Below are 12246 nucleotides of genomic sequence, written 5' to 3'. Positions count from 1 at the left end.
GTTGTTTGTAGATTTTCTGATGATGCCCATTCTAACTGGTGTGAGGTGATACCTCATTGTAGTTTTGATTTGCATTTCTCTAATAATTAGTGATGTTGAGCAGCTTTTCATGTGCTTCTTGGCCATCTGTATGTCTTCTATGGAGAAATGTCTATTTGGGTCTTCTGCCCATTTTTGGATTGGTTGTTTGTTCTTTTAATATTGAGCTGCATGAGCTGTTTATATATTTTGGAGATTAATCCTTTGTCTGATGATTCATTTGCAAATATTTCTCCCATTCTGAGGGTTGTCTTTTTGTCGGTTTATGGTCTCCTTTGTTGTGCAAAAGCTTTTAAGTTTCATTAGGTCCCATTTGTTTATTTTTATTTCCATTACTCTGGGAGGTGGATCAAAAAATATCTTGCTGTGATTTATGTCAGAGTGTTCTTCCTATGTTTTCCTCTAAGAGTTTTATAGTGCCTGGTCTTACATTTAGGTCTCTAATCCATTTTGAGTTTACTTTTGTGTATGGTGTTAGGGAGTGCTCTAATTTCATTCTTTTACATGTAGCTGTCCAGTTTTCCCAGCACCACTTATTGAAGAGACTGTCTTTTCTCCATTGTATATCCTTGCCTCCTTTGTTATAGATTAGTTGACCATAGATGTGTGGGTTTATCTCTGGGCGTTCTATCCTGTTCCATTGATCTATATTTCGATTTTTTTGTGCAAGTACCATAGTGTCTTGATTACTGTAGCTTTGTAGTATAGTCTGAAGTCAGGGAGCCTGATTCCTCCAGCTCCGTTTTTTCCCCTCAAGACTGCTTTGGCTATTCGGGGTCTTTTGTGTCTCCATACAAATTTTAAGATTTTTTATTCTAGTTCTGTAAAAAATGCCATTGGTAATTTGATAGGGATTTCATTGAATCTGTAGACTGCTTTGGGTAGTATAGTCATTTTCACAATATTGATTCTTACAATCCAAGAACATGGTATCTCTATCTGTTGGTATCATCTTTAATTTCTTTCATCAGTGTCTTATAGTTTTCTGCATACAGGTCTTTTGTCTCCCTAGGTAGGTTTATTCCTAGGTATTTTATTCTTTTTGTTGCAATGGTAAATGGGAGTGTTTCCTTAATTTCTCTTTCAGATTTTTCATCTTTAGTGTATAGGAATGCAAGAGATTTCTGTGCATTAATTTTGTATCCTGCAACTTTACCATATTCATTAATTAGCTCTAGCAGTTTTCTGGTGGCAGTTTTAGGATTCTCTATGTATAATATCATGTCATCCGCAAACAGTGACAGTTTTACTTCTTCTTTTCCAACTTGTATTCCTTTTATTTCTTTTTCCTCTCTGATTGCCGTGGCTAAGACTTCCAGAACTATGTTGAATAATAGTGGTGAGAATGGACATCCTTGTCTCGTTCCTGATCTTAGAGGAAATGCTTTCAGTTTTTCACCATTGAGAATGATGTTTGCTGTGGGTTTGTCATATATGGCTTTTATTATGTTGAGGTAGGTTCCCTCTATGCCCACTTTCTGGAGAGTTTTTATCATAAATGGGTGTTAAATTTTGTGAAAAGCTTTTTCTGCATCTACTGAGATGATAATATGTTTTTATTCTTCAATTTGTTAATATGGTGTATCACATTGATTGATTTGCGTATACTGAAGAATCCTCGCATCTCTTGGATAAATCCCACTTGATCATGGTGTATGATCCTTTTAATGTGTTGTTAGATTCTGTTTGCTAGTATTTTGTTGAGGATTTTTGCATGTATATTTATCAGTGATATTGATCTGTAATTTTCTTTTTTTGTAGTATCTTTGTCTGGTTTTGGTATCAGGGTTATGGTTGCCTCACAGAATGAGTTTGGGAGTTTTCCTTCCTCTGCAATTTTTTGGAATGGAAGAGTTTGAGAAGAATGGGTATTAGCTCTTCTCTAAATGTTTGATAGAATTCACCTGTGAAGCCATCTGGTCCTGGACTTTTGTTTGTTGGAAGATTTTAAATCACAGTTTCGATTTCATTCCTTGTGATTGGTCTGTTCATATTTTCTAATTCTTCCTGGTTCAGCCTTGGCAGGTTATACCTTTCTAAGAATTTGTCCATTTCTTCCAGGTTGTCCATTTTATTGGCATAGAGTAGCCTGTAGTAGTCTCTTAGGATGCTTTGTATTTCTGTGGTGTCTGTTGTAACTTCTCCTTTTTCATTTCTAATTTTATTGATTTCAGTCCTCTCCCTCTTTTTCTTGATGAGTCTGGCTAATGGTTTATCAATTTTGTTTATCTTTTCAAAGAACAAGCTTTTAGTTTTATTGATCTTTGCTACTGTTTTCTTTGTTTCTAATTCATTTATTTCTGCTCTTTTATGATATTTTTCCTTCTGCTAACTTTGGGTTTTGTTTGTTATTCTTTCTCTAGTTCCTTTAGGTGTAATGTTAGATTGTTTATTTGAGATTTTTCTGGTTTCTTGAGGTAGGCTTGTATAGCTATAAACTTCCCTCTTAGAACTGCTTTTGCTGCATCCCATAGGTTTTGGACCATCATGTTTTCATTGTCATTTGTCTTTAGATATTTTTTGATTTCCTCTTTGACATCTTTAGTGATCTCTTGGTTATTTAGTAACGTATTGTTTAGTCTCCATGTGTTTGTGTTTGTTACGTTTTTTTCCCTGTAATTGATTTCTAATCTTATAGTGTTGTGGTCAGAAAAGATGCTTGATATGATTTTTTTCTTAAATTTACTGAGGCTTGATTTGTGACCCAGGATGTGATCTATCCTGGAGAATGTTCCGTGCTCACTTGAGAAGAAAGTGTAATCTGCTGCTTTTGGATGGAATGTCCTATAAATATCAATTAAATCTATCTGGTCTACTGTGCCATTTAAAGCTTGTGTTTCCTTATTAATTTTCTGTTTGGATGATCTGTCCATTGGTGTAAGTGAGGTATTAAAGTCCCCCACTATTATTGTGTTACTGTCGATTTCCTCTTTTAGAGCTGTTAGCAGTTGCCTTATGTATCGAGGTGCTCCTATGTTGGGTGCATATATATTTATAATTGTTATATCTTCTTCTTGGATTGATCCCTTGATCATTATGTAGTGTCCTTCCTTGTCTCTTGTAACATTCTTTATTTTAAAGTCTATTTTATCTGATATGAGTATTGCTACTCCAGCTTTCTTTTGATTTCCGTTTGCATGGAATATCTTTTTCCAGCCCCTCACTTTCAGTCTGTATGTGTCCCTAGGTCTGAAGTGGGTCTCTTGTAGACAGCATATATATGGGTCTTGTTTTTATATCCATTCATCAAGCCTGTGTCTTTTGGTTGGAGCATTTAATCCATTCACGTTAAAGGTAATTATCGATATGTATGTTCCTATGACCATTTTCTTAATTGTTTTGGGTTTGTTTTTGTAGGTCCTTTTCTTCTCTTGTGTTTCCCTCTTAGAGAAGTTCCTCTAGCATTTGTTGTACAGCTGGTTTGGTGGTGCTGAATTCTCTTAGCTTTTGCTTGTCTGTAAAGCTTTTGATTTCTCTGTCGAATCTGAATGAGATCCTTGCTGGGTAGAGTAATCTTGGTTGTAAGTTCTTCCCTTTCATCACTTTAAGTATATCATGCCACTCCCTTCTGGCTTGTAGAGTTTCTGCTGAGAAATCAGCTGTTAACCTCATGGGATTTTCCTTGTATGTTATTTGTCATTTTTCCCTTGCTGCTTTCAATAATTTTTCTTTGTCTTTAATTTTTGCAATTTGATTACTATGTGTCCCAGCGTGTTTATCCTTGGGTTTATCCTGTATGGGACTCTCTGCGCTTCCTGGACTTGGGTGGCTATTTCCTTTCCCATGTTAGGGAAGTTTTCGACTATAATCTCTTCAAATATTTTCTCTGGTCCTTTCTCTCTCTCTTCTCCTTCTGGAACCCCTATAACGCGAATGTTGGTGTGTTTAATGTTGTCCCAGAGGTCTCTTAGGCTGTCTTCATTTCTTTTCATTCTTGTTTCTTTATTCTGTTCTGCAGCAGTAAATTCCACCATTCTGTCTTCCAGGTCACTTATGCGTTCTTCTGCCTCAGTTATTTTGCAATTGATTCCTTCTAGTGTATTTTTCATTTCAGTTATTGTATTGGTCATCTCTGTTTGTTTGTTCTTTAATTCTTCTAGATCTTTGTTAAACATTTCTTGCAACTTCTCGATCTTTGCCTCCATTCTTTTTCCGAGGTCCTGGATCGTTTTCACTATCATTATTCTGAATTCTTTTTCTGGAAGGTTGCCTATCTCCACTTCATTTAGTTGTTTTTCTGGGGTTTTATCTTGTTCCTTCATCTGGACATAGCCCTCTGCCTTTTCATCTTGTCTATCTTTCCATGAATATGGTTTTTGTTGCACAGGCTGCAGGATTGCAGTTCTTCTTGCTTCTGCTGTCTGCCCTCTGGTGGATGAGGCTATCTAAGAGGCTTGTGGAAGTTTCCTGATGGGAGGGACTGGTGGTGGGTAGAGCTGGCTGTTGCTCTGGTGGGCAGAGCTCAGTAAAACTTTAATCCCCTTGTCTGCTGATGGGTGGGGCTGAGTTCCCTCCCTGTTGGTTGTTTGGCCTGAGGCGACCCAACACTGGAGCCTACCCAGGCTCTTTGGTGGGGCCAACGGCGGACTCTGGGAAGGCTCACGCCAAGGAGTCCTTCCCAGAACTTCTGCTGCCAGTGTCCTTGTCCCTTTGTGAGCCACAGCTGTCCCCCACCTCTGCAGGAGACCCTCTGACACTAGCAGGTAGGTCTGGTTCAGTCTCCTATTGGGTCACTGCTCCTTCCCCTGGGTCCTGATGTGCACACTACTTTGTGTGTGCCCTCCAAGAGTGGAGTCTCTGTTTCCCCCAGTCCTGCCGTAGTCCTGCAATCAAATCCCGCTAGTTTTCAAAGTCTGATTCTCTAGGAATTCCTCCATCCATTGCCAGGCCCCCAGGTTGGGAAGTCTGACGTGTGGCTCAGAACCTTCACTCCAGTGGGTGGACTTCTGTGGTATAAGTGTTCTCCAGTTTGTGAGTCACCCACCCAGCAGTTATGGGATTTGATTTTATTGTGATAGCGCCCCTCCTACCGTCTCACTGCAGCCTCTTCTTTGTCTTTGCATGTGGGGTATCTTTTTTGGTGAGTTCCAGTGTCTTCCTGTCGATGATTGTTCAGCAGTTAGTTGTGATTCCGGTGTCCTCGAAAAAATGAAAGCACGTCCTTCTACTCCGCCATCTTGAACCAATCTCCATACTCTTTAAAAAGTTAATTTTAGCTTGTAAATTTTAATTTTTAATCAAATACACAAGCATAGGTTAAAAGTCAAATAGTATAATAGTTTTAATAAAAACAGAATTTTCTTTTGCCTACCCACACCACATCTCCAATTCCCAATCTCAGAAACAATTAATTGAAAATATTTTATAGTTCTTGTGGTCATTTGCCTCCATATTTCTAAATAACATTTATACTACTACTATTTCCTGGTTTTTAACCATTAGAAATCATTTACTGACTCTTCCTACAGAAGATGTTTATCTCATATAATTGATAACTTCACTACCTCTACATTCTTCTAGCAGCATTATATCACAATTCTTTTGTAAATCAATATTCAGTGGATTACCATTTAAAGGTGAATTACATGATCCACTATGATTACATGTCCTTTCCCATACAAGACGTTTTTGTCTGCCTTGGAGTTACTAACTCTCCCTTCTCTCCTTTTTTGCTTAATTTTCTATGTTTCTATCATTAATTAATTCCCACTTTGTCACAGCTGTAAGAATTTTTCTCAATATGGGCAAAACCTTCCATCCTCAAAAACCAATCTAGACTAACTACTATGGGACTGCTGCACAGATTCATCCCAGAGCTTTCTTTCTTGGTTGTTTTGGGAATTTCACTTTTCTGGGTTGGAACTCCGGTTTCCTGCATCCTTGGTATTCCTCTTTCTGAATTTTCTCTTCTTTGTTGGAGAATAACTTTATGTTGGATCCTGAGAAAGTGTGCATTTGAAGCAAATGTTTTAGGTCCTTTAATACTGAATACTGAAGGCTTTAGTCTGTCTTACAGTTTATTGATCATTTGGGTTGCTAAGAACTTAGATTGCAAGTCAAAAATTTCCCTCAAATAATTGAAGATAATTTTCAACTGTCTTTCAGCTTCTAGTGTTGCTTTTAAGAAGTCTGTTTCAATACTGATTCTATATCTTTTGTATGAGAGTTATCTTTTTCTCTCTGGAAGGTTTCAGGACCCTTTCTTTACTTTGGGTACTTTGAAACTGCATAGTGAGGAGCTTTGTAGCTTTTCCCCATTTACTGGTGCTTGAGTGGATGCTTTCATCAGGAAACTATGTCCTTCAATTCTGAGCATTTTTCTTGAATTATTTCTTTGACATGTTTCTTTCTCTATTTTCTCTAGTCTCTTCATATGGAGCTCCTATTTATCAGAAGTTGTTTCCTGCATACTGATCCTCTAATTTTCTAGTTATTCTTTCCCATTTTCTTTCTCTATGATTTTTGGATGTGGGAAATTTCAATTTTCTCTCCTAAGCCCAATTCTGCATTTAAAATTTGTTGCTACCATATTAATGTCTAGGAGCTTTTACTTATTTTCTGTTCTTGTTTTATGGAGGCAATATCTTACCTCCCCCTATGGGTATTACTGATAAAATTTTTTTAAAGTTTTCTTCTATCCAACAGTTGGCAAACTATAGTCCACAGGAAAAATCTGGTCCATATCATGTTTTTGTATAGCCTGCAATCTAGGAATGGTATTTACATTTTAAAGGTTAAAGAAAAAACAAAGAAGAATGTGGATGCAGACTGTATGTGGCCTGAAAAACATAAAATATGTACTTGTCTGGCCCTTTACAGAAAAACTTTGCCAACTTCTTTTCTATTGCACTGTTTCTGTTTTCTACAAGTTCTTCCACCCTGCTTTTGTTTTGTTGTTATTGTTTTGGTCTCTGTTTTTCATATTACAGACATTCTTTGAATATCTGGTGAAGACTCCATGCACTTATTTAAGAGTAAGGCACTAAAGTGCTGATTGGTAGCTTTGTGTACATGGGTGGGACTTATAGGCTGGGAGGCTTTGCAGTAAGGTAGGAACAGGGCCACTTTGTTACTATCTGTAGGCCCTTATTCATGGGGTGGTCAGTTTTCTTAGACAGGAACACTGTACTTTCTTGCCGTGAAGATATAAGATTGATTGTCAGCCTACTCAGAGCTGAGAAGAAAAAGAGAATGGAGCTCTCACATTCAGTAGGTAGACTTTTCTTAACCCCCATCTTTAACACATCCTTAGCTGTAACTGTAGTTAAAGAATATATAGATGCTCTAGTTCATTCTATCCAGAGAGTAAACCTGGGTGGGGGAGGGGACTGTCTAACTACTACATATACTAACTTGTAACCAATCCTCTTTAGTTTAACAGTACTTTAACCAACACTTTAGAGTATCCCCAAGTCCTAAGCTTTTCCATGCTTGAATCTGGAAGATCTTGTTAGCTTTCATGATTACAGATTTAAATTTCAGCTTTCTCTTGCCTGCTAAGTCATTCAATTATTATCTGTTTTCCAGTGTTCAAAATTTATTGACAGCTCATCTGTCATTGTCTCTTCTCCCACTCTTTTCAACTTTATAGGTTTGACATTTTTATTCCTTAACTATCATGGGATTTTGAGAGGGGGTGAAAATTAACATAAAGGTTTGATTATTCCATAGGGACATTAAAAATCTAAATTTTATATGACGTTCTTGTGTGATATTTTAAAGTAATCCATAGGTTCCGAGGCATCAGAACAACCATAAAATTGGGCAGGATAGGAAGATGTATATTGCCAATATTATATAACAGTGTTGAAAATCAATGCAAAGTCAGGGTGCTATTCTATTTTGGTTTATGTTTAAAGTGTTCTATGGCAGAAAAGCATTTAAGTTAACAAAACAGTTCAGAGAAAAAGGTTTCACCTTCTCTTTTTTCCATTGTTTTCATACTGCCTTGCTCAAATGAATTATGCCCACTTGAGACAAAGATTATACTTTAGTAAAGCAGACCCTTTAGGAAACTTATAGTGCAGTTGTAACCTGGTCACAAAACCACCTGGTACATTCCTGAAAGCTGTTATTACATTTTATGGACTTACATTACTTCAAATACTCTAATAGTCCCATGTGGGCTTAAAAAAAGATAACATTTTTTTAAACTCAATTTGTTTCTGCTTACTTTAGTCCTTCTAGACATATCCCTTATAAGAACAGTGCATTAGTATAAGCACCTTTTATGTCAATCAATACACATTATGAGTTTTATCAAATGATGTAAAACATTCACTTGATTTTTTTTAGTGGATATTTCTTTGGAATAAGTTGCTACTTGTTGATACTGTTTCCCTGAAAATCAGTACAATAACAGTTGGGCTATCCACTTTTTAATTAATAAAACACTGAAACTATAGTATTCTACATCAATATTATAAACACATGCTTTTTCTGAAATTCTTGAAAAGTATGTTTTGAAGCTCTAGAAGCTCTCTGGCCAATATGGTATAGCTGGAAAAGCACTGAACCTGGCATTTTTCACTAATTCAACAAGTATTTATTGTGCATCTATGTCCCAAGATGAGGCACAGTTGGTTGCTGAGAAGGTAAAAATGTCTAATACATGTTTAGGGAAGGAGACAGATAAACAGGCTACTCCAATACAATGAGATATATGCTATAATAGAGATAAGTATAAAGTGCTATGGGTTTCCTAAGGAGTAAATAACTCTAGTTGGAGAAATAAAAAGTCTTCATAAAGGACATGACCTTTTCAACTAGGTTTTGATTGGTAAACTTGCCAAATGAATTGTATGGTAACTTGTATGCCAAGGCAAAGAATAATGAACGGATATGGTACATTTAACAGTTTAATAGTGAGATGTTTATATTTAATAGTGAGAATTTTACTGGATACAGGTAGGCATAAGGATGAAAAAGCAAGTCTTAAGGTTTTAAATGTAGGTGGTGTCAAGACATGAAGGTGCATTTAGTAGCTATGTGACATTAGACAAGAAATTTCGTCTTTCACAACCTGTTTAATATATGTAGAAAAGGTTTATAAATGACAAAATAGGATACAAATGTACTTTTGCTTCAAATGGTTTCTTAAAATTCAAGGCATTAAGAGAAAAAATAATCAACTGAGGTAAAAATATTTATTTTCCTGAAATTAAGCCTAATGAACTAAAAGGCAAGAATTTTAAAACAAATATTCAGGCTCCCCTAGAAACTATTTGCTGAATATTAAAATAAAACAAACAGGTCAATCAACAGGGAGAGACAAAGTAAGTAGATGAAATGCTTCAAGAACAATTTCCAGTGAAACCTGATGCCAAGTACCAGTGGGATTTCTAGGCAGAGAAGGGCAGTAGGTTAAACAGAGAACTGAATCATTCAGTTTGAAGAGAAACAACTGCAGAATATCATTCTGAAATGATGGGGAGGGGAGTGGGTGATGTGTTCTAGGACTTAAATCCAGCTGTCGCAGTCATGTCATCAGCATATGTAAATCTGAACTCAAATGCAAGCTGGTCTGCTTATGTTTAAATGAGCTAATGTGAGTAAACAAGACACTTGAGAAAAGTCCAACTTCTAGATTGGTTAGGGCAGATAATGGTTAGCTGTGGGTCTTCTGGCTGAACTGAAAACCTGTCAAATGGCCATATTTTCATGATTTTACTCTTAACCTGTGTTCTTCTATTTGAATTATCTGAATTTTATTTGTACAGCTTCACAGGAAAAAAATTATTATATGGTTAAACTAATTATAATTTCACAAATAGAGAACATAAAATGTTAAATTCGATTATAAATAATCTAATAATTATAGTGTTTATAAATTTAAAGTGTTGATGTCCTGTGAAATTATGGTATAAAATGGTGATTTAAAAACTAGTTCCACAAAGCACAAATCTTAATGGACCAGAATCTTTAGAAAAAAGAGTATTATAATTAAATATTACTGTTAGTTGGTGTGAATTCTTTAGTAGCATGAACACAGTTTGTTTTAACTCTTCTTAAATGGTTTGCTTTTTACCCATAAAATCATCATTTAGGTTCTGATGTTCACAAGATAAAATTTTATTGTTTGGTGGTGAGCTTCTATAAACATTTACTGAGCACTCTGTTGTACACTCACTGACCAATCATAAATCTTTAAACTTTAGCAAATATCGAGTTTTATTTTGGGTTTCATTTATTCCATTGACTCTTTCAACTTTCACTTCTGACATCTATCACTGAAAATATACCAGTTCCCAGGGTTCTAGTGAAATAAAATTCCATCAAATTTATTATAAGGAATAAAGTAGCAAGACTAGCTCTACATATAGTCCTGGTCAGAGATAATATTACAGTAATATTACATTAAATTTCACTCCACTTACCTACCTAGGGCCTGGTTTAAGGCCCTGTATGCTTGAATTTCATACCATTGACGACCTGGTAAAAGACCTCTTAATTTTGAATGCTGGTCATTATATTGTCGCTTTAGTTCAACCTAATAATTTAAAAAAATTAAAAAAAAATATAGTAGATAATTAAAGCTCATTTAAAAACTCATTAACTTCTAACATTTTGAGTATCATTTAATTAGGGTAGAAAGATTTGTTTTTCAGTACTAAACTTTTTTCAGTTCATTTAAAACATTTCTATTCATCTTTACATTTCCTAAATGCCTACATGAACTTAATTAATTAGCTGTGTGATGTCAATCAGTTTTATTGAGAAATAATTTATATATGACAAAAATCATAAACTTTCAATGTACATGTAGATAAATTTTAATAAATGTATAGTCATGTAACCACCACCACAATCATAATTTAGAATATTTTCACTACCTAAAAACTCCTTCCTATCCCTCTTCAATTTCCTTTATTGCTGACCCGGTCAACCAATGGTCTACTTTCTGTTTTGCCTTTTTTAGAATTCTATGTAAATGTTATTATACAGTATGTAATCATTTGTGTCTGTCTTTTTTCATTTAGCATAATGATTTTGGAATTCATTCATGTTGAAACATACATCAATAGTTCATTATTTTATGTTTATCCAGCCTGATAATCTCTGTTTTTTAATTGGGATGTTTAGACCATTTACATTTAATGTTAATTATTGTTATGATTTGGTTTAAATCTACAGCATAGAATACACATTCTTCTCTTCTCAAGTGCACATGGAACATTCTCCAAGATAGATTATATGTTGGGCCACAAAATAAGTCTTAAGAAATTTAAGACTGAAATTACATCAAGTATCTTTTCCAACCACAATGGTAAGAAATTAGAAATTAATAACATGAGGAAAATTGAAATATTCACAAATACATGGAAATTAAAGAACATGCACCCGAACAACCAATGGGTCAAAGAAGAAATCAAGAGAGAAATCAAATAGTATCTTGAGGGACATCCCTGGTGGTCCAGTGGTTGAGAATTCGCCTTCCAATGCAGGTGACACGGGTTCGATACCTGGTTGGGGAACTAAGATCCCACATGCCACAGGGCAACTAAGCCCCCATGCTGCAACTACTGAGTATGCGCCCGCAACTAGAGAGCTCATGCTGCAACTACAGAGCCCATGTGCTCTGGAGCCCACGCACTGCAACTAGAGAGAGAAGCACGAGTGCCGCAATGAGAGACCGCATGCTGCAATGAAAGATCCCACATGCCACAAGGAAGATCCCATGTGCCACAACTAAGACCCGACGCAGCCAAAAATAAAATAAATAAATATTTTTAAAAAAGTATCTCAATACAAATGAAAATGGAAACACAACAAACCAAAACTATGGGATGTAACAAGGGCAGTTCTAAGAGAGAAGTTTATAGCAAAAAATGCCTACATTAAGAAAAAACAAAGATTTCAGATAAACAACATAACTTTACATCTTAAGAAACTAGAAAAAAGAACAAGCAGCAGAAGGAAGGAAACTACTAAGATGAGAGCAAAAATATATGAAACAGACCAGAAAAAATGACAAAAAAAAAAAATCAATGAAACTAAGAGTTGTTTTTTTAAAGATAAATAAAACTGATAAACTTTTGCTAATTAATTAAGCAAAAAAAGGACTCAAATAAAATTACAAATGAAAGCATAGATTACAGCTGATACTACAGAAATACAATGAATCCTAAGAGACTACTATGAACAATTATATGTGAAAAAAATGGATAACTTAGAAGAAATGGATAAATTCCTAGAAACAATCAACCT

The 12246-nt window shown here is 35.4% G+C and overlaps 1 protein-coding gene across 6 annotated transcripts in view; it reads right to left on the bottom strand.

Moving 5' to 3' along the window:
- BRIP1 (BRCA1 interacting protein C-terminal helicase 1) overlaps nt 1-12246 on the bottom strand; it is a 194420-nt gene that overhangs the window by 16535 nt on the left and 165639 nt on the right. For all 6 annotated transcript variants that reach the window (XR_005018013.1, XM_036838330.1, XM_036838329.1 and 3 more), the window contains one exon: nt 10416-10528. Coding sequence is in view for 5 of the 6 variants with exons in the window: in XM_036838330.1 (XP_036694225.1) it covers nt 10416-10528 (113 nt within the window). In the remaining variant the exon portion in view is untranslated. The remainder of the gene's footprint in view (nt 1-10415; nt 10529-12246) is intronic.

Source organism: Balaenoptera musculus, chromosome 20 (assembly GCF_009873245.2).
Source record: "Balaenoptera musculus isolate JJ_BM4_2016_0621 chromosome 20, mBalMus1.pri.v3, whole genome shotgun sequence".
In the NCBI taxonomy this organism is placed as follows: Eukaryota; Metazoa; Chordata; class Mammalia; order Artiodactyla; family Balaenopteridae; genus Balaenoptera; species Balaenoptera musculus.
Note: the sequence above shows the minus strand (reverse complement) of the source record. Positions and strands in the feature narration are given on the sequence as shown.